The sequence below is a fragment of the Anolis sagrei genome, chromosome 3, assembly GCF_037176765.1.
Source record: "Anolis sagrei isolate rAnoSag1 chromosome 3, rAnoSag1.mat, whole genome shotgun sequence".
Classification (NCBI taxonomy): domain Eukaryota; kingdom Metazoa; phylum Chordata; class Lepidosauria; order Squamata; family Dactyloidae; genus Anolis; species Anolis sagrei.
In genome coordinates this window covers 97,859,466-97,882,435 of record NC_090023.1, presented here as the reverse complement: position 1 = coordinate 97,882,435, position 22,970 = coordinate 97,859,466, and the positions used below count along the sequence as shown (strand labels likewise).

The window sequence follows — 22,970 nt, the reverse complement described above, 5'->3', positions numbered from 1 at the left end:
AGTTATGCCATAGAAAGTATTCCCATTTCTGCTGCTACAGAGGTTAATAGTCCACCTTTCTTTTTGTTGTTCCTTTTTTAATTTGATGAAATATGTCATAAGAAGAACTTGCCTGGTGTCTAACTCTGGCTGTTGGAATAAAACTCTGGGAGGCCAGTGTTTGAATCCCCACTGAAATCATGAAAACTGACTAAGTGGGCTAGAGAAGTCAGTCTTGCATCTTTAGAGGAAGGAAATGACAGACCTCCTACAAATTAATTTTGCTAAGAAAACTTAGGACAGGCTTAGCATAACTGGAATTGACTTGAAGGCACATCAGAACAACAACAACAACAACGTGCAATCTTTTAATCCAATGAATTTAAAATGACACTTGAACAGCAAAAAATTTCAGAGGATAAGCTTTTAGCAAAATTATCAGGAAAAAAATCCCTTTCATTTCTATGTCATGAAATGTTCTGTGTGCTATAGGCAAAGGAACCTATAACCTTATTTCTTATAAGGGGGAAGAGAAATAAAAATAGGCATCTGGGGTGTTTACAAAAAGCATTACATAAAGTGATGGTTATGAAAGTCAGCTGTCACACAAAACATTGCTTAGATAATTTCCTATGAGTTCAGCCTATAAGTCGGCAGAATTATTTCGATAAGGGTAGGAAACCTAAGTGAAGAGAATCTGATCCTCATCTGAAATATGTAATGGCACTATTCTTCCTAAGTATCACCAGCAGGAAAGAAATCAGCTACAAAACCCAGAAGGGGGTTGGATAGCTTGCATGTTGACTGCTCTTAGCTTATGTGGAGAAAAAACTGGACCAAAACAGTTCAAAACAAAGTTTTTCCAAGGACCATAGAATGCTGATTGATTGCTGTGATGAGGTTGGTTGTGGTCTATAAAGCCCTATATGGCTTAGGTCAAGAACATGTGACATTGTCTCCCTGAATTAGCTTATCTGGGCCCGAAATTCCTAAGGAGAAGTTCTTCTCTCAGTCTCAATACCCTCATACCACCAACTGGTGGAACACTCAAGTGGGCCTTCTTGGTGGCTGCCCATGGCCTCTCTAGAGAAGGTCAGAGTTGCCTTAACTTTGCTGTCCTTCAATTGTCAAGTAAAGATCTTTTTCTTCTGACAGGCTTTCAGAACTGAAGATTTTGAAAAAGGGGCATTGCTTTTTTGACATTTTAAAAACTATTTTTTAATTTTAAATATTGCTCTTGTATTGCTAACTCAGCATGCTGTAGTGGTTTGAGTGTTAGACAATGACTCTGGAGAGGAGGACTCAATTCCCCATTCGGTTATGAAAACCCACCTTGGGCAGTCCTAATCTCTTAGACTCAGAGGATGGCAAAGGCACTTCACCTCTGAATAAATATTGCCAAATACTCAATGAGAACTTAGCCCTAGGAATGCCAAAACGTGGAAGTGACTGACAATGAAGATGATGTTGGGAGTCTTATTGGAGACTCACATCTTTGTAAATGAACATGTCTGTGGGAATTAGAATTGAACATTATCTACTAGCCAGAAAAAGTGACTGATGCTCAATGGGCCAATTCACATCAGGGCTGATACATACTGATTATGTATTGAGATCAGCAAGGAAGTACTGATGTGCAACATCATCCAGTGTTCTTCGTAATGCTCTTGCCAGTATCGTGCTATGCATCTTCGAGTTTCTTAGCATTTCTGCTATGTAGCTAAGTATACTCAAAGTTATGTAATGTAGACCATCATAGAAGAGTTGCACCATTAATAATAATGATAATGACAAAAAAAAGGAAGGAAGGGAGAGAGGGTGTCATCCTGGACTCATCACTGATCCTGGAGCCCCAGGTTTCGTCAGTGACTAGGGGAGCATTTGCACAGTTAAAGCTTGTGTGCCAGCTGTACCCATACATTGGGAAGTCTGACTTGGCCATGGTAATCCACGCTCTGGTTACATCCCGTATAGACTACTGCAACACACTCTACATGGGGGTTGCCTCAGAAGCTTCAAATGGTTCAGCCAGCAGCAGCCAGATTACTAACAGGAGCAGCTCTCCTCTGTTGTGCCAATTCCACTGGCTGCCAGTTTGCTACCGGGTACAATTCAAAGTGCTGGCTTTAGCCTATAAATCCCTAATCGGTTCTGGCCCAGTTTACCTGTCTGAACGTATCTCTCCTTATGAACCATCCAGGAACTTAAGATTGTCTGGGGAGGCCCTGCTCTTGATCCCGCCTTCCTTGCAGATGCATCTGGTGGGGACGAGAGACAGGGCCTTCTCAGTGGTGGCCCCTCGGCTGTGGAAATCACTCCCTAGGGATATTAGATCGGCCCCCTCCTTCCTGACCTTCCAAAAAAACAGTAAAAGCTTGGCTCTTAGAGCAAGCATTTGGTAATGCAGTGTAATAAATAATTATGAACTATGAAGAATGAACATGGAATGGCTAGACAATGCTACTGAATCTAATGAATCTAACACGATGACCCTGGTCATCATATGTTTTAATCTTTTAATGGTTTTGTATGGTTTTTATAATATTATGTTGAATGTTTTAATTGTATTTTTATGAATTGTTTTGTAAGTCACCTTGAGTTGTCTTATGACTGAGAAAGGCGGGCTACAAATACCAAATCAAATCAAAACATTTATTTTGGTCATTGACCAGCACAGGAAATAGTGTCACGTTTCCATACAAACCTGGCATGTTTGGTACATTAAAAATATAAATACAACTACTAAAAACACAATATGGGTGAGGGGTACAAATACCATAAATAAATAAATAAATAAATAAATAAATAAATAAATAAATAAGGAAGGAAGGAAGGAAGGAAGGAAGGAAGGAAGGAAAAAAGGAGACTATGTCTCAGAGTGGATATTTGTATGGCCTTGGCCAGCTCATAAGAGTAGCAGCTTATCTGGGTACAGATGAAAGATTGCACTGCTAGAAAAGTATATATTCCTTGTCTTCTGGCATCTATACCATCTATAAGAAGCTTCCTAATATGGAAACGGCTCATAAAAGTTATAAAACATTTACAAGGAAGATAAATAGGCTGAGGAAATGCTTCATGGCTTCAGCCTTAAGAATACGGATAATCATTAATCTCAATATAAGAAAGCAAACAATTTTAGTTTTTGAAACTAAATCCTGGAGTCCAGATATTGCCTTTTTTCTTTGGGAAAAGAGAACTAAATATGCAAGGAATAAAGGAAAAAGGACAGGCATCTGTCAACAAGTGAAAACAAAGGGAGACTAAGCCTCAAAATGACAAAGGACAAAACTTAATTCTGATAAAAGAAGAATAAATTTAACATGGTTTGGCTAGATCCAGACTTGGGAGCTTCCTAATGGGTTCAAAAAAAGAAGGAAAAGCATATAAAACATGCCATGCTTAATAAAGAAAGGTTAAATATAAACTGTCCTAAGGTCTATGTATATTAGCTTATAATAAAAAATTGCAGAGAAGTCTGTTAAGCAAATAATTATCAGCTATTAGCATGAATACAGAAAGAATTAGTTTATCTGACTCTCAATCTCCACAGCAGTTAGGAGTTTATTACTCAGGTATTCTTCTATGTTGATGGAAATGCGAATTTTAAGGGATTTTATCTTTAAAAAATGTTACAAAAATACTAATCTCAATTTTCTGCACTAGTACAATGGCCCAATAGGATCATTGGATTATGGAATTGCTTGCATCAGAAAAAATCCTTACCAACCTCTAGTCCAGTGCCCTAGAAACAATGCACACAGTTGTTTTAACAACGGAAGTGGTTCTTTGTGGCTTTAATGCATTTTTCATATTGCTCGCTAGTTTCCAGGAAAAACCTCGGACAATTTGGTGGGTGGCAAGTGTCACTATTTTCAATCAATATCTAGATTGGGGTCTGTACTCTTGAAGAGGCAAACTAAACAAGTGTCCTCACCAAGCATGTCCCTACAAGAGCCTGCTCTAAGGTATCCAAACATGAGATCAGTGATGAGGGACTTGATCATCATGTTGGTCCCATTCATGACTGGGCTCAGCTGAGGATTGTATGGTTGCCCCGAGGAGATGGACAGGAAAAAAGCAGTTCCGATCTGAATTTGGGCAGGATAAATGTGTGGTCATTGATACAATTTCAGTGTTGTGCATTATCAGTAGGTGTGGTATTAAAGGATGAATCCAGGGTAGCTCAGGGGCAGAATACCCTGAATTGCAGCTGGGTTATTTTGGTAATGTAGACGACTATTTCTTAAACTGTGGGTTCTGACCCCAAATGAGTTTTGACAACTTTTCTCTTTGGATGTTTAATTCATTTCTGTGTTGATGCTTTTAAGATTTCATCTAGTATCTATTTCTATACAGTCTAACCTTTTGAAACTGGCACGGTTCCCTTACTCTCACCTCTTAGTTGAAACATTTGGTCAATCTGTGGCCCCAAAGTTCTGAACACTGGTATTATTTTGGAGACAGAGGGACATCAACATCCCCTTGAGAATATTGCAATTTCTGAATTTCCAGGAAATGTATATAATATGAAGTAACCACAAGGCTTTATCTTGTTCATATCTTTATTGAGAAAACAATTCACTTATGCAGTTACAACCCCCTTCAGGAGGTTCATCATATCATCATATCACATAGACATCTCAGCCTAGGCGAGGTAGCTTTCCTATCATAGACATTACACGGCCAAGGTACATTCTCTGCAGATAGCTTTCCATTTCCATGGAGTCAACCATCCACAGCTAGTTCATCATTGCATCCTGAAGTAGGAAGAGCAATGCAGTTTTAGATGCTAAAACAGAATTTAGCAAAGTAAAGGGAGGAAATGGGGGCTAGAAAGCCATAGCTAAGTTTTGGGACACAGTTACATGACATGAAACATACATACCGGCTCAGTTTGGTTGAAGCACACAGCAATGCAAAAACAGAACATCAACTATAATCTCACAGATACGTCTTTTATCTTATTTCCTCTCTTTTGAGTATCTTCGGAATGTGTTTTCACTGTACTGGTTAGCATTCTCTGTACTAAATCAAAGTTTTATTGCAGAAGGATAGCTTGACTAGCCCAAAGGAACTGAAGATGTGTTTTCCTTGTCACACCAGCACAATGGGAATGTCCCACAACAAGGTTGTAGCCATGGTTTCCATATAATGTTGGGGATAGACAGCTGCTGTGGGACTGGAGTGAGGGTCCTCCGGTGCTCCTCCACAGCTTTCTCCATTTGTTTTATGACAGTGTGAAACATTGGCTCAGTTTCTGCTGACAGAGGCACTGCCTCTGAAGGGTCTCTTGACAAATCAAAGAGCAATGGAGGGTCGTGATGAGTTACACCTTCTCCAAAACATGGACAAATTCCTTTCCCGTAACAGGCTCCTGAATATTTTGGATGGAATATGGGTGTCACATAATGAGTCTTCCATAAAGCACCAGCTGGTAGAAAAAACAAACAAAACAACAATCCCTGATACAGTAATTATGAAGCTGATGGAATATGACAGTTTCTCCCAAAATGGGATTTCATTAAAAACCCAGATAAAATTTCTTGCCAATACTGCAGCATGCATAAAAAAAATTCTCCAAAGGCCCTTTGTATCTAATTTTCCAAACATAGAAAGTTGCCTTATGTGAAGTGAGAGCACTAATCCATGCAGCTCAGTATTGTCAGTTTAACTGGGAGCAATGGCTCTCCAAGGTTTAAAGCAGAGTTTGCTACCAGTCTGATCTGTAGATCACCGATGCTCCATGGTGGTCTTCCATCCATGATTAACCAAGTTTGGTCCAAGTTATAAAAGAAGGGGCATTTACCCACTTAGGCGAGATTTTACTCACAGTCTTTCTGATGCCAGCGAACTGCATGCAAATATGATCCACAATAATGAAACATGAACTCGTGTTCTGAATGTTTGACCTTTTGCTGTAGTAAAGGGAACAGATTCTTTCCATCAATTATTCTGTAACGATACAGAAAAGACTAATCATCAAGTAGAATATTGAGAAAACAAAGGAAGAGGATGAGGAGGAAGGAGAAGGGGAAGAAGAAGGAGATGGAAGGTAAATAAGTTATACATTCTTGGGAATGTCATGCACTCATATCAATGCTTAACTGTACACTGTAAAAGGTTAATTTAAAACACTACAAAACCCCAAGAAATTTCCAATATGAGGTTAAATATAAAATCATAGGAAGTACAGTCACAAAAAGTAATAATATGACAAATGACTTATATCATGACCTGAATCATGACCTGATTCTGAATTCCTATATTACATTACTATATATATCTTTAAGTTCAGTTGAATTGATCCTGTTAAATTGCTCTGTTTCCATGCTATTTCCTATGCTATTATACGTTGCTATCTACCATACTGAACCACCTTATCCTTTAACCAGCTTGCATAGTGGTCCTCTTCCCCCCCTCCAAAATAGTCTGCTGTTGCTTTTGATGCTTGTTATTATTGTTACGCTGTTTTATGCTGTTTTAATTTGTTATTGCTTTGTTTTAACTGTATTTTGCCTTGGGCTTGGCCCCATGTAAGCCACCCCGAGTCCCTTGGGGAGATGGAGGCGGGGTAGAAAAATAAAGTTATTCTTCTTCTTCTAATATTAAAATAGTCTTTAAAAAAACAAGACTAAGTCAAGCTGAAGATTTCCAGAAGCTCAGATACAACAGAGAGCCTTCCTAGGATGCTTCCAAAGGGATAGTTTCAGCCCTGTCAATCACTATTAGTTGATTTCTGTGGGAATTTAAGAATAGTGCTGGGAAATTATAGCAGGGTTATAAGCAGAATACAATGTTATCTGGAACTAATTGCTGCTAAAGTTTGGAGTCTTTGGCAGAATGACTGCATAATGAAAACCGTGACCAAAAGCAAAGTATTTTTTTAAAGAAACATTTAGGAAGTGTTATGTGAACATACTTGCATTTCAGTTCTGCATGAGGGGAGTAGTAGGTCTCCAACACCACCACAAGAAATATTTTCAGTGTTCACAAAACAGGACACAGAAGAAGGGACAACCAACAAAGTCACAGATATGGTGCAAGATACAATATTATGACCCTAATGCAGCCATATTCCATGAAACATATTCCACATATTACACAAAACACAATGGGAAATATTACATGGGCTGGGAATTTTGTTTTTTGACTCAAAGAAAACTGCTTAAAGTCACAGTTTTCCTATAATAGGATTTTTTTTCTTTTTCTTTTTGTGTCAGGAGTGACTTGAGATACTGTGAGAGAAGTGACTGTCTGCAAGGACATTGCCCAGGGCACTCGGATGTGTGATGTTTTATTATCCTTGTGGGAGGCTTCTGTCATGTCCTCACATGGGGAGCTGGAGCTGACAGAGGGAGTTCAACCCATTCTCCTTGGATTCGAACCACTGACCTGTCATCAGCATTCCTGCAGGCACAAGGGTTTAACCCATTGTGTCACCGGGGGCTCCATAATAGGAATTGTGACACAAGGAAAGCTGTTTGGGCCTTGTGCAAGAACACTAGGGCATAGATAAACAAACAAGAAACAAGCTAGGAACAAAAGTCACCCCAGAATAAATATACTTGAATGGAAAAACATGGTTTGGTTAACTACTCTGGTTAACACAATGCAAGGATTTTGGTTACACAAGCAATTCTGTTTATCTTAAAGCATTTTTCATAGTTTTAGTGAGAACATAAGCTCTATACCTGTCCTGAGGTAAAACTCCTCCAGCTAAATGAGTGAGTGTGGGATAAACATCCATAAGGCTTGTTGGCTCATCCACCACAGTGTTAGCAGGGAGCATTCCAGGCCATCTAAATATGCCTGGCACACGGATTCCTCCTTCCCAGCCTCCCATGCCTTTGCCACCTAGATTGAGATACAAGACAAATGTGACCATTATGGAAACAGACAAGTTGATTTAAATTGATTTGAAGTTCTACACAGAATTACAGATGGCTCGGAATTTCACATTGCTTTCCCTCTTAGGCTCAGCTCTATGAGTACACTAGAGACAGCAAACATTATAAGAGGTGCAGCTGTAAAGAACAAATGGTTTTATAATTGGAAAACTCCAACTCATATTTTTGCAAGATGTGCAAACAATCAGGGAGACTGGAGAGAGATCAAAACATTTAAAGTATCTGATCAGGACAAAATTTCTTATTTATACATTGACATCATTAATATGAATTTCCCCAAAGCATATTCATAGCCTTAAAAAAAATCTAGAAATATGGAGATGGACTCTGTGAGAAACTAGTGGGGTGTGTGTCAGAGAGGCAACCTATCTTTGGAGGCTTCTAAACAAAGGTGGGATGGCCATTTGTTGGGGGTGCTTTGTTTGTATTTTGCCTGCATAGTAGGGGGTTGGATTAGGTGGCCCATATAGTCTCATCCGATTCTATGATTCTATGAGACAGAAAATGAGAATTTCATAAAAGCAAGTCATCCTGAAATAGTCTATAGTTGCACTTCCGTGTTATTTGTTGTTAAGCTCACTTATGAATAAAAGACCTCCATGAGCCAAGTGTAAAGAATGCTGGGAATTAGATTCAGCAACATTTAGAGACATATTGTTCCCACCTGCGTTCCAGATGGACTAGTAGCTGTATTTCCATGCAGGTTACCTTTAAATATGCCATTCCAGCCACCTAGCTGAATTGAACCTTCTTGAGCTTCTAGACTTCCTCCGTGGTCTGAAGCAAAATAGGCAAGTGTGTTGTTTCTCAATCCTTCCTTGTCAATCACATCTAGAATCTGGCCTGCACATTAAAAGCATATTCATCAACAGGTTTACAATGGATGCAAGACTTCAAATTGTACAGTCCATGTTAATGTTCTCTTTATCATACATTTTCTTCAGCTATGTAAAAGTAATAAACTGCAGCACTGAGACAGGATAGAATAATACACTAGCTATTTTTCTGTCTTTTGAGCATGCTGTAAAAATCACTAGCCAACATGCATTTTGGTACTTCAAATATTAGTCCTGTTTCTTGGTATATTTGACCTGCTGATTCCAAAAATGGCAACAGTTTCCATTCAACAGCTCAAATATTTGAGATACAGAACATATGCCATCTACCAGCCACAATATGCTCACCCACTGAAAATCATGATAACCATATCTTAGAAACTAGAGATATGTGTTCTATCCAACGCAATTCTTTGAATCAGCATCCAAATACAGTAATATCGAGAGCAGGCCTAGAAACCTGTTCCGAGGCACGAAGAATTATTTTTGTTGTCAAGAATGTATAGGATTATGGAACTTGTACTTTTCTACTGGAAAGTATAGTTTCCTCATTAGCCAGTCTGTGAATTATTAGCATCTAGAACTGACAGTCACATGATGGAAAACTAAGTTAAGGTTAAACTCTTGTGCTGGCAGGACTGCTCACCAACAGGTCAGTGGTTCAGATCTGGGGAGAGAGGGTTGAGCTCCCTCTGTCAGCTCCCCATGTGGGGACATGAGAGAAGCCTTCCACAAGGATGGTAAAGCATCAAAAACATCTGGGTGTCCCCTGGGCAATGTCCTTCCAATTCTCTCACAGCCAATTCTCTCACACCAGAAGCAACTCGCAGTTTCTCAAGTTGCTCCTGACACATACAAAAATGCCCAAGCCCATTTCTTGCCTTCTGGTAATAAGGTCTGTCCAGAGTTTTATTTTATTGTATTTATTTAAGAAAGCTGACTCACCTACCAACCAGTCCATTTCTTCTACATTGTCTCCATATATACCATGCTGGCTTTTCCCAATAAATCTTTTGGTGGTAAACAAAGGTGTATGGACATGAAGAAAAGAAACAAAGAGAAGGAATGGCCTGTGTTTGTTGCTTCAAAAAAAGAAGAAAAACAATTATTGAGACAAATTTAATAAACATTGCTAGTTTTAAAGTTTTGTTATCTCATGAAATAGAAATTACCTCTGAATAAATGAAACTGCTTCCCTTAGGATTAGAGATGCTGTTCTTTCCAGCTTCATTGGTTGCTCAGTTATATCATAGTTGCGCATCAAGATACAATTCCAGTATCTCACAAAACCATAGCTGGAATACCAGGAAGCAAAAAACAGAAATCCAAGCAATGCCAAGAAGATGAGTGTCTTCCAAGTAATAGAGAACAGCCCTATAAGTTTCCCTGCAGTAACTGTAAGGATGGCTAAGGCAATGAGTTGAGTGTAAAACCACAGTTTAGCTTGAAAGAATGCATATGGCTCTGAATCTTTGTTGTCCTGGCAGGTATTGAGAAGTGTGAAAGGCATGCCATAAAAATAATCAAAGCCATGACTTAGAGGGTGATGACAATGATCCTTGGCAGAGTCACAATTTACACCTTGATGCCACTTCCCTGGAAATCAAGGAAATCAGACTGTCATTATTAGATGACACTTTTCTTTCACATTAACAAAAAAACAAAAACAAAACAAAAAAAAAAACCCCACAATCCGCCAGAAACAGTGGTCTCAAAATCTTACTCTGAAGCACCATAGAAGTGACTGGGCCTCTGTGAAAGCAAAAGTTTTTATATTCAACCCTAGTTTCCATTAATTTCTGGCATGCCAACAGTAGCATAAAGCTGTTGAAGACCTCTGTTTATTATCTTAAAGCACCACTGTCAACTTGACTATGGATACATCTATACTATACAATTAATACAGTTTAATGCCACTCCAATGACAATGACTTAATTCGGTGGAATCATAGGAGCTGAAGTTTGGGGAATTGGCAGAGAAGGTCTAAAAGCCTTGTAAAACTACAATTCCCATGATTCTATAGCATTGAGCCATGGCAGTTGAAGTGGTATCAAATGTCATTAGTTCTACACTGTATATGTACATTCCAGTGTACGTTCATTCTTCTCTCCCTTCTCCTTCTTTTTCATCCATTTTGCTGGAGCCTCTGGTGGCACAATGGGTTAAACTCTTCTGCCAGCAGGAGTGCTGACCAACCAGTCAGTGGTTCAAATCCAGGGAGAGCGGGTTGAGCTCCCTCTGTCAGCTCCAGCTCCCCATGCAGAGACAAGAGAGAAGCCTCCCACAGTATAGTAAATCATCTGGTGTTCCCTGGGCAACATCCTTGCAGACGGCCAATTCTCTCACACCAGAAGCAACTTGCAGTTTCTCAAATCATTCCTGACATGAAAAAATATCAAATTTGCTATAGACAGAAATCTAAGAAACTCACATTACTGATTAACGCCTTCCCTCTTTCTACTTCTGCTTCTAAAAGCCATTAGTGAAACATAGTGGGTATGTGGCCAAGAGAAAAGCGGCACATTTGCTAAGCTTTATGGCTAACTTAATGGTTACTATATTACAGGTTGGTTACAGCGCCATCACTCAAAACTGCATGAATCCACTGCTCATATTAATTCTTAGACCTTGTCATAATTTAAAGTACAAGTGCCAAGTTTGATTGGCAAGATCATTGCATGAATATCAACATACCTATAAGTCCTGTGGTATAACCTTGCTGATGCAATACTTTTGCAAAAGTGGTTTCGTTGTTAGGAAGCCCTCCGGAGCCAGCATTCCATTGCAATGCCCGAAGCGCATTGCTTGATGCCATACCTGCATTGACCAAGGAAACACCCTATCAAGACATCACACAATTCATTTTTCATGTTGCCATCCTCTACTTAGGGCGGTTCCAGATGGGAAAAGACCGGTCCGACTTGGATTTTAAAAAAAACCCGGATCAGATCAGACTTCTGTCTGCACACTGGTAACAAACCCCACACTTTCATGGGGTGAGGTGTTGAGATGCACCCAGACACCACCACCACCACCAACAACAAAACTAGAAAAGGCTTTAAAAGAAAAAGTTACCTACCTGGCTTGCATTACCTGTTGCTGGCCCTAGATCATAGAAATGACGTGTCAGGAGAAGAGGAGGGGCAGGAGCGATTTTTCTCCTCCCCCTTGGTCTGGCACATCTTTTCCATGTGCCAGGAGAAGGCCAGCAGCAGGGTAATGCCGGCCAGGTAAATAATGTTTACTTTTTAAGGGTTTTTAAAGGGTTTTGGAAAGGGTTTTTCGAGACAACTGTGTGGATTGGGACTGGAAGTCATGCATCACAATCCCCAGGCCAGATCCACACAGCACTCACCACTGGAAAGACCCGGGTTTTTCCAGGTGTCAAATTAATTTGGGACAAAGTAGGGTTTTCATTTTTACCTGAGGTGTCATTTGGACGCCCCATTTTAGGCACTGTCTGGATATGCCCTTGTGGGGAAAAAACTCACATAGGAATAGCGTACATTGCAAATTTCTCCAGCGGTCTCTTTAAATCACCTAAGGAACTTGCATATCATCAAGGGAGAAGTCTATGTAAGTTACAAGGATCAGAGCACATTAATGGAAAAGTGCACTCAAGGAGGTGGGAGGAAATCTATATCACGATGAGTTGAAATTTTAGTACTGTTTAAGCATCCCCTATCTGAAATGTCTGGACCCAAAGTGTTTTAGATTTTGGGAAACTGGTATTTGCATATATGTACAGGAGATATTTTGGAAATGGAACCCAAGCCTAAACATGACATTCATTCATAGCCTGAAGGTAAGGATTTTTTTTTACAACATTTTAAATAATTTTGAGCATGAAACAAAGTTTGTGTGCATTGAACCAACATAAAAACAATGATGCCACTATCACAGCCATTCACAAGATGATTTTGGAGTATTTCCATTTCTGGAATTCCAGATAAAGGGTGCTCAACTTGGATCTGTTCATTATATTTTTTGTGAGCTATCTTTTAACAAGGTTTTAGTCAGTAACAGTATGTGCAAGGTTATACATATGTTTCTCATCTTCATTATATATAAATATTCATGAGGGGGAAGCAAGCTGTGTAAGAACTTCTGTAAAAAGAAGTCTCCTTGGATACTATTTTGGGAGAATGACAAGATAAAAACTAAATAAACATCAGTGATTAAATACTAAGGACTGCCTGGTAGTTTTTTTTCCTTCCCTGAAAATAATAACAATAATAATAATAATCTAATAAAATAATAAAATAACGTAAGCTCCAAGTCAGAACTGAGTTATTACCAAAGGACTAATGTTATTCATGACTAATTCCTCACCATAGTTTCAATCATGCCTAAGTCAGGATCTAACATGTCTTGCTATGAACAACACATTCCCCACTCAGAGTGAAGAACTGTTACAACGTCAACAGCTCAGACCAATCCTTCCTTGCCACAGCTAGGGAAAAGTAACTTGACACAAAATGGTCTGACATATTACCGACAACAACAGTAGTGTTGTATTAATTTTATATCACTTTAACTGTCATGGTGCCATCCTAGGGATTATTATAGTTCAGAATTCTCTAAAAAAAACGGTCTACTGTGCTCTACTGAACTAACAGTAATTTAATCCTCAGTCCTGCTTCCCAGGGCATCTTGGGAGCAATAGATCAAGGAGGTTAAAGGGAAGAGTTTTAAATATCTGTGAAGAACAAAATGACTGCTTTGAAAAGAAATAGCCACTCCTGAATTAATCCATGTTTTTCAACTGCTCCTATTTGGTTTTCTTGCACCCTGCACAATAAGAAAAAGTTATCTAAGCTTATGGTGGAGATATTAAATATTGATACAAAATATATGAGAGAATCCACCTAAAGTATCCTGAATATTGTTTATAGATATACATATTTTCATGAAGAACTAAATGCATTATTTTAAAGAGATAACAATAGGGCTTGGTGAGAGCCAGCATGGTGCCATGGGCCCCTTCTACACTGCTGCATAACCCAGATTATCAAAGTAGATAATCCACATTATCTAATTTGAACTGAATGATATGAGTCTAAAGGCAAAGTTTTCCCCTTAACATTAAGTCTAGCCGAGCCCAACTCTGGGGGTGGTGGTGGTGCTCATCTCAATTTCTAAACCGAAGAGCCGGTGTTGTCCATAGACTCCTTCTAGGTCATGTGGCTGGCATGACTGCATGGAGAGCTGTTACCTTTCCACCAAAGCCATGCCTATTGATCCACTAGCATTTGCATGTTTTTGAACTGCTAAGTTGGCAGAAGCTGGGGCTAGCAACGAGAGCTCACCCCATCCAGTGGACTTGAACTGCCAATCTTCTGGTCAGCAAGTTCTGCAGCTTAGAAGTTTAACCAGCTGCACCACTGCAGACCCTATATGAGTCTACAGTGCCATATAATCTAGTTCAAAGCAGATAATCTAGATTTTATATGGCAGTGTAGAAGGGGGGCCATGGACTGAGTGTTAGACTAGGACTGTGAAGACCAGTTTGCATTCCTGCTCAGATGTGGAAACCCACTAGTGACCTTGAACAAGTCCTACTTTTTCAGTTTCAGAGGAAGGCAACCCTCTGAGCAAATCCTGCCAAGAAAACCCAGTGATGGGTTTGCCTCAGAGTTGCCACAAGTTAAGCCCCCTTTACACTGCCTTATAAAATTGAGGTATGGTTTGAACTGGATTATATGGCAGTGTAGAAGGGACCTTAGAAACAACAACTTGAAGGAACACAACAACAGCAAAGGAATAGTTCACAGTCTTTTAGCTGTATATGTACACATATATTCCAAGAATATTCACCTGATCTGATGGGATATCTGCCAGTCAAGAAAGCTGCTCTGCTTGGAGTACAAAGGGAAGCTGTTGCAATGTGCTGAGTGAGTTTCACTCCTTCCTTTGCTAGCTGGTCGATGTTAGGTGTCCTAAGATAAACATCTGCCATATTACTTTAATTCACTAGTGTGACATACAAGAGAACAAAGATGAGGTAGCACACTATCACATTGATATAAGATACCTAACTCTGTTCCTAATAACTTGCTTAGTAAGAAATGTTTTCAAATGACATCTCATGCGTAAGTGGTTCCAAAACAAAAAACAACAGTTCTGAGGATAACATTTGCTTTCCACTATTCACATCGCTCCAATCCTTGAAAAAAGCAAGTCTCTATGGTGATCACTGGATTGAAAAGTGGATCTGTAAGGCAGCAATCCTTTAGTTGCTCAAATGATTTCACTAGATGTAAAGGAAGCCTTTCAACGGAAGTAGTGGAAAGGTCTGTTGCTGCTGCAGCTCTACAAAGGTAAGAAAAGTTTCTTTTGGGACAGTCATTACCAGAATCCCCGGCTAGGATATTTGTAGCATTATAATCTAGAACCATCAGTATTCCAAGTGCTCATGTGTTGGCATTCTGGTGACAGAATAGGTGAAAAAAAGGAGACAATCTTCACATTGGTTTGGATGACTACCTCATCATACGCATCAGTGATATCTAAAGAGGCTGGAGTTGTATGAACAAGACAGAATAAAAGAGAAGCGAGGAAATTTTAGTAGGTTTAGTTGCAATGTGTGGGATTGCACATAAGAACATTATTTCCAAGGATTGCTCAGAAGGGGCCTAACTGCTAACCGAGGTCACATGACATTCATTCACATGACAAAAGTAAATACTGGAAAAATGAGATTCCTTATTTGTAAAATCCTAAATCCCTGTCTTGAAGTCCAGATCTGGTTAACATGTTTTAAGATAAGGACTAAAGCAGGGAAGGAGGAGAAACAAGAATGCAAAACAACTGGAGGTAAAATATGGCAATTAGTTTGAGATAGAACCTCTGATTTGTAGTTAGTTGAGCACTATAGTTAACACAATAGGTACAAGCCATACAGATGTGAAATAGAATGAAAAAGTCAGATCTAAATCAGCGGGGGGGGGGGGGGGTCACGAGGAAGTGTCAGAGGGGTCTCCAAAGACCATCAGTAAACACAGTATTTCCTGTTGGTCATGGGGGTTCTGTGTAGGAAGTTTGGCCCAATTCTGTTGTTGGTGGGGTTCAGAATGTTCTTTGATTTTAGGTGAACTATATATCCCAGCAACTATAACTCCCAAATGTCAAGATTTATTTTCCCCCCAATTCCACCAGTGTTCACATTTGGGCATATTGAATATTCGTGCCAAGTTTGGTCCAGATCCATCATGGTTTGAGTCCACAGTGCTCTCTGGATGTAGGTGAATTACAACTCCAAAACTCAAGGTCAATACCCACCAAACCCTCCCAGTATTTTCTGTTGGACATGAGAGTTCTGTGTGCCAAGGTTCGTTAAATTCCATTGTTGGTGTAGTTCAGAATGCTCTTTGATTGTAGGTAAACCTTGATCATCCTTGATCAGGCTCATCCTTGATCAGTGTGCAGGGGATAGCCCTGACTGGGACAACACTTCACAACATTCACACTTGCACAATCCTGCAGGTGTACCATCCCCAACCATAGACCAGGTGCAACAGGAACACATACAGGAGAACGATAGGTTCTTGTACGAATCTCAATGGATTGTCCTTGACAAATGCACCGGGGATGTCGAGAAGGAGGACAACACTTTTCACCTACACAATTCACACCAACAGGATCACTTTTCTGGAGACCTACACACAACATTGCACAAAAGGGGCCCTGTCATTCCCGAAAGTACACAGGTCTTGGTAGTAGGTGACTCCCTCCTTAGAGGAACGGAAGCTGTCATTTCCAGACCAGATGGGATGGCTCGAGAAATATGCTGCCTACCGGGGGCAAAAATACACCATATCACTCAGAGGCTCACCAGGCTCCTCAAGCCCTATCACCGTCCTCCCCTCATGTTGATTCATGTAGGAACCAATGATACTGCAAGGCATACGTTTCAAAAGATCACAAATGATTTTCGAGCTCTAGGAGCAAAGCTAAAAGAATGTAATGTACAGGTGGTCTTTTCATCCCTCCTCCCTGTTGTAAGACACGAACCCACAAGAGCCAGAAAAATAGTACAGGTCAATGACTGGCTTAGAAAATGGTGTCAGGAGGAACACTTTGGCTTCCTCGACCATGGCCTGCTTTTCCAGGAGGATGGCCTACTGGCAAGGGATGGGGTGCATCTCACACAAGTAGGAAAACACCTTTTTGCTCACAGACTCGCAAACCTCATTAGACGCACTTTAAACTAGGTCCACCGGGGGAGGGGGACAACAGCCTTGCGAACACTACTTTACCCATAATGTCTGGGAATCGCCAGAAGGCTAAACGGAGGGCTGCACAAACACAACAAGGACCAAGTACCAAAAGCACAATAATCCCAATTAAACAGCTCAAGGGAAGATCTCAGGGGCTCACATGTCTTTACACTAATGCACAGAGCATGGGAAATAAACAAGACGAACTCCAACTTTTAGCACAACACCACAAATATGATATCATAGCCATCACTGAAACCTGGTGGGATGACTCCTATCGCTGGAATATAGATATCGAGGGGTATAACCTCTTTCACAGAAACCGAACAAAGGGGAGAGGAGGCAGAGTAGCCTTATATGTCAAAAGCTCTTATGCTACAGAAGAGATTCAAGACAGCAATCTGGGAAACCAGCTTGAAATCATCTGGATAAGAATCAAGGGAACTGGGACTCAAAAAGATGTTGTTGTAGGCGTCTACTACAGACCCCCAAGCCAGGAGGAAGAACTTGATGAAGTCTTCTGCCAACAGTTGACCAAACAGGCACAGAGAAGAGATGTAGTAGTCATGGGCGATTTCAACTATCCCGATATTTGCTGGAAAACAAACTCGGCCAAGAGTACAAGGTCCAACAAATTCCTCGCTTGCCTTGCAGACAATTTCATGGTCCAGAAGGTAGAAGAGGCAACAAAGGGATTGGCTACTCTTGATCTCATCCTAACAAATGCGGAGGACCTGATCGATGTGGTCGAAGTGGTAGGATCCTTAGGGGCAAGTGACCATGTGCTCCTGCAATTTGAGGTATAAAGGAAGGCCGAAATTAAGACAAGTCAAACCCGCATTTTGGACTTTAGGAGAGCTGATTTCCAAAAAATGAAGGAAACGCTGAGCAGCATTCCGTGGACACAGATACTAAAAGACAAGGGAGTTACGGATGGATGGGAATTTCTCAAGAGTGAAATACTCAAGGCGCAATTGCAAACCGTGCCAACAAAGAGAAAAAATAGGACAAGTGCAAAGAAGCCAGAATGGATGTCCAAAGAACTTCTAACTGTGCTAAGACACAAAAGAGACATGCACAAGAAGTGGAAAAAGGGAGAAATCCCCAAAGAAGAATTCAAACAAATAGCCAACACCTGTAGGGAAAAGGTCCGCAAGGCCAAAGCAAAAAACGAGTTCAGACTTGCCAGGGACATTAAAAACAATAAAAAGGGCTTCTATTCTTATGTCAATAGAAAAAGGAAAAACAAGGAGGCGATAGGACCTCTTCGAGGAGAAGATGGGGCAATGCTGACAGGGGATAGGGAAAAGGCAGAACTACTTAATGCCTTCTTTGCCTCGGTCTTCTCACAAAAAGAGAGTCTTCAACCTCAGCAAGATGGAATGGATGAGGGATTGGAGGACATCCAACCCCAAATTGGGAAAGAAGTCATCCAGGAATACCTGGCCACTCTTAACGAGTTCAAGTCCCCAGGGCCAGATCAACTACACCCCAGAGTATTGAAGGAACTAGCGGAAGTCATTTCGGAACCACTGGCAACCATCTTTGAGAGTTCTTGGAGAACGGGAGAAGTTCCAGCAGATTGGAGGAGGGCCAATGTGGTCCCAATCTTCAAGAAGGGAAAAAAGGATGACCCAAACAACTACCGTCCAGTCAGCCTCACGTCAATACCGGGCAAGATTCTGGAAAAGATTGTTAAGGAAGCGGTCTGCAAACACTTAGAAACAAATGCAGTCATCGCTAATAGTCAACATGGATTTATCAAAAACAAGTCATGCCAGACTAATCTGATCTCTTTCTTCGATAGAGCTACAATCTGGGTAGATGCAGGGAATGCCGTGGATGTAGTATACCTGGATTTCAGTAAGGCCTTTGACAAGGTCCCCCATGACCTTCTGGCAAGGAAACTAGTCCAATGTAATTGGTTAAGTGGACGAACACAGAGAGTGCTCACTAATGCTTCCTCTTCATCTTGGAAAGAAGTGACGAGCGGAGTGCCGCAGGGTTCCGTCCTGGGCCCGGTCCTGTTCAACATCTTTATTAATGACTTAGATGAAGGGCTAGAAGGCATGATCATCAAGTTTGCAGACGACACCAAATTGGGAGGGATAGCCAATAGTCCAGAGGACAGGAGCAGAATTCAAAACGATCTTGACAGATTAGAGAGATGGGCCAAAACTAACAAAATGAAGTTCAACAGTGACAAATGCAAGATACTCCACTTTGGCAGAAAAAATGAAATGCAAAGATACAGAATGGGTGACGCCTGGCTTGAGAGCAGTACGTGTGAAAAAGATCTTGGAGTCCTCGTGGACAACAAGTTAAACATGAGCCAACAATGTGATGTGGCGGCAAAAAAAGCCAATGGGATTTTGGCCTGCATCAATAGGAGCATAGTGTCTAGATCTAAGGAAGTAATGCTACCCCTCTATTCTGCTTTGGTTAGACCACATCTGGAATATTGTGTCCAATTCTGGGCACCACAATTCAAGAGAGATATTGACAAGCTGGAATGTGTCCAGAGGAGGGCGACTAAAATGATCAAGGGTCTGGAGAACAAGCCCTACGAGGAGCGGTTTAGGGAACTGGGCATGTTTAGCCTGAAGAAGAGAAGGCTGAGAGGAGATATGATAGCCATGTATAAATATGTGAGAGGAAGCCACAGGGAGGAGGGAGCAAGCTTGTTTTCTGCTTCCTTGGAGACTAGGACGCGGAACAATGGCTTCAAACTACAAGAGAGGAGATTCCATCTGAACATTAGGAAGAACTTCCTGACTGTGAGAGCCATTCAGCAGTGGAACTCTCTGCCCCGGAGTGTGGTGGAGGCTCCTTCTTTGGAAGCTTTTAAGCAGAGGCTGGATGGCCATTTGTCAGGGGTGATTTGAATGCAATATTCCTGCTACTTGGCAGGGGGTTGGACTGGATGGCCCATGAGGTCTCTTCCAACTCTTTGATTCTATGATTCTATAAACTATAAATCCCAGCAACTACAACTCCCAAATGACAAAATCAACCCCCCCCCCCTCCAATCCTATCAGTATTCAAATTTGGGCGTATTGGGTATTTGTGCCAAATTTGGTCCAGTGAATGAAAATATACCCTGTATACCAGATATTTACATTACAATTCATAACAGTACAAAATTACAGTTATAAAGTAGCAAGGAAAATAATATTATGGTTGGGCATCATCACAACATGAGGAAATGTATTAAGGGGACGTGGCATTAGGAAGATTGAGAACTACTAATCTAAATGGTTAGGAATCTTTTCCTTACATAAATGGTTGAAGAACATAATTATCTTAAATCAGTAGGAAACACTTTACCTGATAGTGTTGTTACCATAGCAGCCTAGATCTCCAATCCCAAGATCATCAGCTAACATCAGAACAATGTTTGGTTTAATGTCTGGAATTACAGATATTCCACAAGCATTTGGCAATCCAAATAAGGCCAGGTAGGTTACTGTAAGGAGTCTGTAATCAAAATTTATAATAAAAAAACCAGATGTATGTTTGAATGAAAGTGACAAGACAAAAGATCTAAAAAGTAGGTTGCTGTTGTTGTGCATTGGCAAGTCATTTCTGACCTTAAATCAAACATATCATGGACTTTTTTGGCAGAATTTGTTTAGAGGATATTTGTCCTCCTTGCCTTCCTCTGAGATTGAAATACTGTAGGTCTATTTGCGACTCAGTTTGGATTTACACTGCCATATAATCCAGATTATGTTCTTTGAACTGGATTACATGAGTCTACACTGTCAAATAATCCAGTTTAAAGCAGATAACCTGGGTTTTTTAAATAGCAATATAGATGGGGCCTCAGGGTGCATCTAAACCAGAGCTTTTAGACATGCAACATTTCACAACACAGTAATTAAGTTTTATTAGCAAAGCAGAGGTTAAACCAACTCTTTGTAAGTGATACAGATATGCATAAATTGTAACAACAAAATGTATGGGGACACCACATATCTCATGAAAATATTTTGTTTATATATATATATATATATATATTAAAAAATACATGACTATAGATAAAGTATTATTATTATTTCACAAAGGCTCAAAGCTTTCTCCTTACCTTTGCATCACACAGCTTCAATCTTTAGCCAGCACACTAATGTGTCACTATATAGTTTGGAAAGATCTTATCTATACTATAGAAGTAATACAATTTAACATCAGTTTAATTGCTTCAGTACTATGGAATGCTGGGATTTGTAGTTTGGGTTGGTTTTGTTTTGTGTGTCAGGAGCAGCTTGTGAAACTGCAAATCATTTCTGGTGTGAGAGAATTTGCCATTTGCAAGGACGTTGCCCAGGGGACGCCACGATGTTTTACCATCCTGTGGGAGGCTTCTCTCATGTCACAGCAAGAGAAGCTGGAGCTGACAGATGGGAGCTCATCCCGCTCCCATCTTTTTTTTTGGCAGAGAAGGCTAAAAATCTTTGTAAAACCCCTCCTCCCAGGATTCTCTAGCACTGAGCCATGACAGTTGGGAGTGATGTCAAACTGCATTAACTCTCCAGCGTAGATGCATTTCCAGAAGCACTTTTTCTAAACGATACGACGTGCAGGGTGGGAAGAAAAACATGCACTTCAACCAGGAAGTGTTTCCGCTCTTCTGTCCTACTAAACTCTGCAAGCAGGGTAAGGAAGACAGCAAAGGGACCAGGGACCTACAAAGCCATCGGTCAAGAACAACTGGGGCAAGGACCCACCTTGGGAAGGGTGGGCAAACGCCCCTCCAGCGCCCCTCCTTTCCCCATCTGAACGTGGGCTTAGATCCCGAGATCTCCATGCTGAAAGGAAAGGGACTGTGGTCTTGTCAAGCAAGCAGCAGAGGCAACCCAACAGTGTTTGCAGAGGCATTACACGCCTTCTTTGAAAACTCTCTAAACTTCCCCAAGGGAAGGAGGGGAAATTCCAAACTTTTGAAAAAGTGGAGAGAAGGATCTCTCTCCTCCTTTTGCACACTCGCCGAACACTTTTCTCCACAAACATTAACTTGTTGAAACACGAAACCCAAAGTGTCCTGTTACTCAATGTTATAGCACTATTATGCCACTTTAACTGCCAGGGCAACATGCTGTGGGATTCTGAGGCTTGTAGTTTAAGGAGGCCCAAGCTCTCTCTGGCTGAGGATTCTAGATGCCCTTATTTATTTATTTACCCTATATTTATACCCCACCTTTCTCTATCCCAAAGGTGACTCAAGGCGGCTTACATAAGGCTATTATTCAATCCCTTAAACACATACAATTCCAACAATATTAAAATTGAATTAAAATTAAAATTAATACATAAAGGTAAAGGTAGAGATTAGTCGTGCCCAACTCTGGGGGTTGGTGCTCATCTCCATTTCTAAGCTGAAGAGCCGGCATTGTCTGTAGACACCTCTAAGGTCATGTGGCCGTCATGACTGCATGGAGCGCCATTACCTTCCCACCGAAGGAGTACCTATTGATCTACTCACATTTGCATATTTTCAAACTGCTAGGTTGGCAGAAGCTGGGGCTAACAGTAGGACCTCACTCTGCTCCTTCGATTCAAACTATCAACATTTCAGTCGGCAAGTTCAGCAGCTCAGCGGTTTAACATGCTGTGCCACCAGAGGGGCCTAATTAATACATATTAAGCATTTTAAAACATTCCATTCCATATTATAATCACACCATCCATAATGGTAGTCCTAGCCGTTCCATAGTTATTGCACATATTCCAAATCTGTTACTACACTGCAATTATTCTCTGAAAGCCTGATCCCAAAGCCAAGTTTTTACTTTTCTTCTGAAGGCTAGGAGGGAGGGGGCTGATCTAATGTTGGACCAAACTTGGCATGAATATGCCCCAGTGTGAACACTGGTGGAGTTGGCACAACAGGAGGGATATCCTCTCTCTCTACACTGTTCCGGTGATCAACCTGGCTGCTGCCCGTTGGACAAACTGAAGCTTCCAAACAGTCTCCAAAGGCAACCCCACATAGAACATGTTGCAGCAGTCTATACAGGGATGTAAC

At 40.7% G+C, this 22,970-nt stretch overlaps 1 protein-coding gene across 1 annotated transcript; it reads right to left on the bottom strand.

Moving 5' to 3' along the window:
- Nucleotides 1-4,526: 4,526 nt before the first annotated feature.
- Nucleotides 4,527-22,142, bottom strand: LOC132771645 (arylsulfatase H-like). Its single transcript, XM_060769883.2, has 10 exons — nucleotides 21,673-22,142; nucleotides 20,273-20,422; nucleotides 14,544-14,665; nucleotides 11,421-11,543; nucleotides 9,898-10,321; nucleotides 9,671-9,807; nucleotides 8,598-8,732; nucleotides 7,674-7,836; nucleotides 5,813-5,934; nucleotides 4,527-5,413 (listed from the first exon to the last, which is right to left on the bottom strand). Exons 1-10 carry the CDS (start codon nucleotides 21,750-21,752, stop codon nucleotides 5,043-5,045), a joined length of 1,827 nt encoding a protein of 608 aa, XP_060625866.2. The 5' UTR covers nucleotides 21,753-22,142; the 3' UTR covers nucleotides 4,527-5,042.
- Between the last annotated feature and the right edge of the window lie 828 nt (nucleotides 22,143-22,970).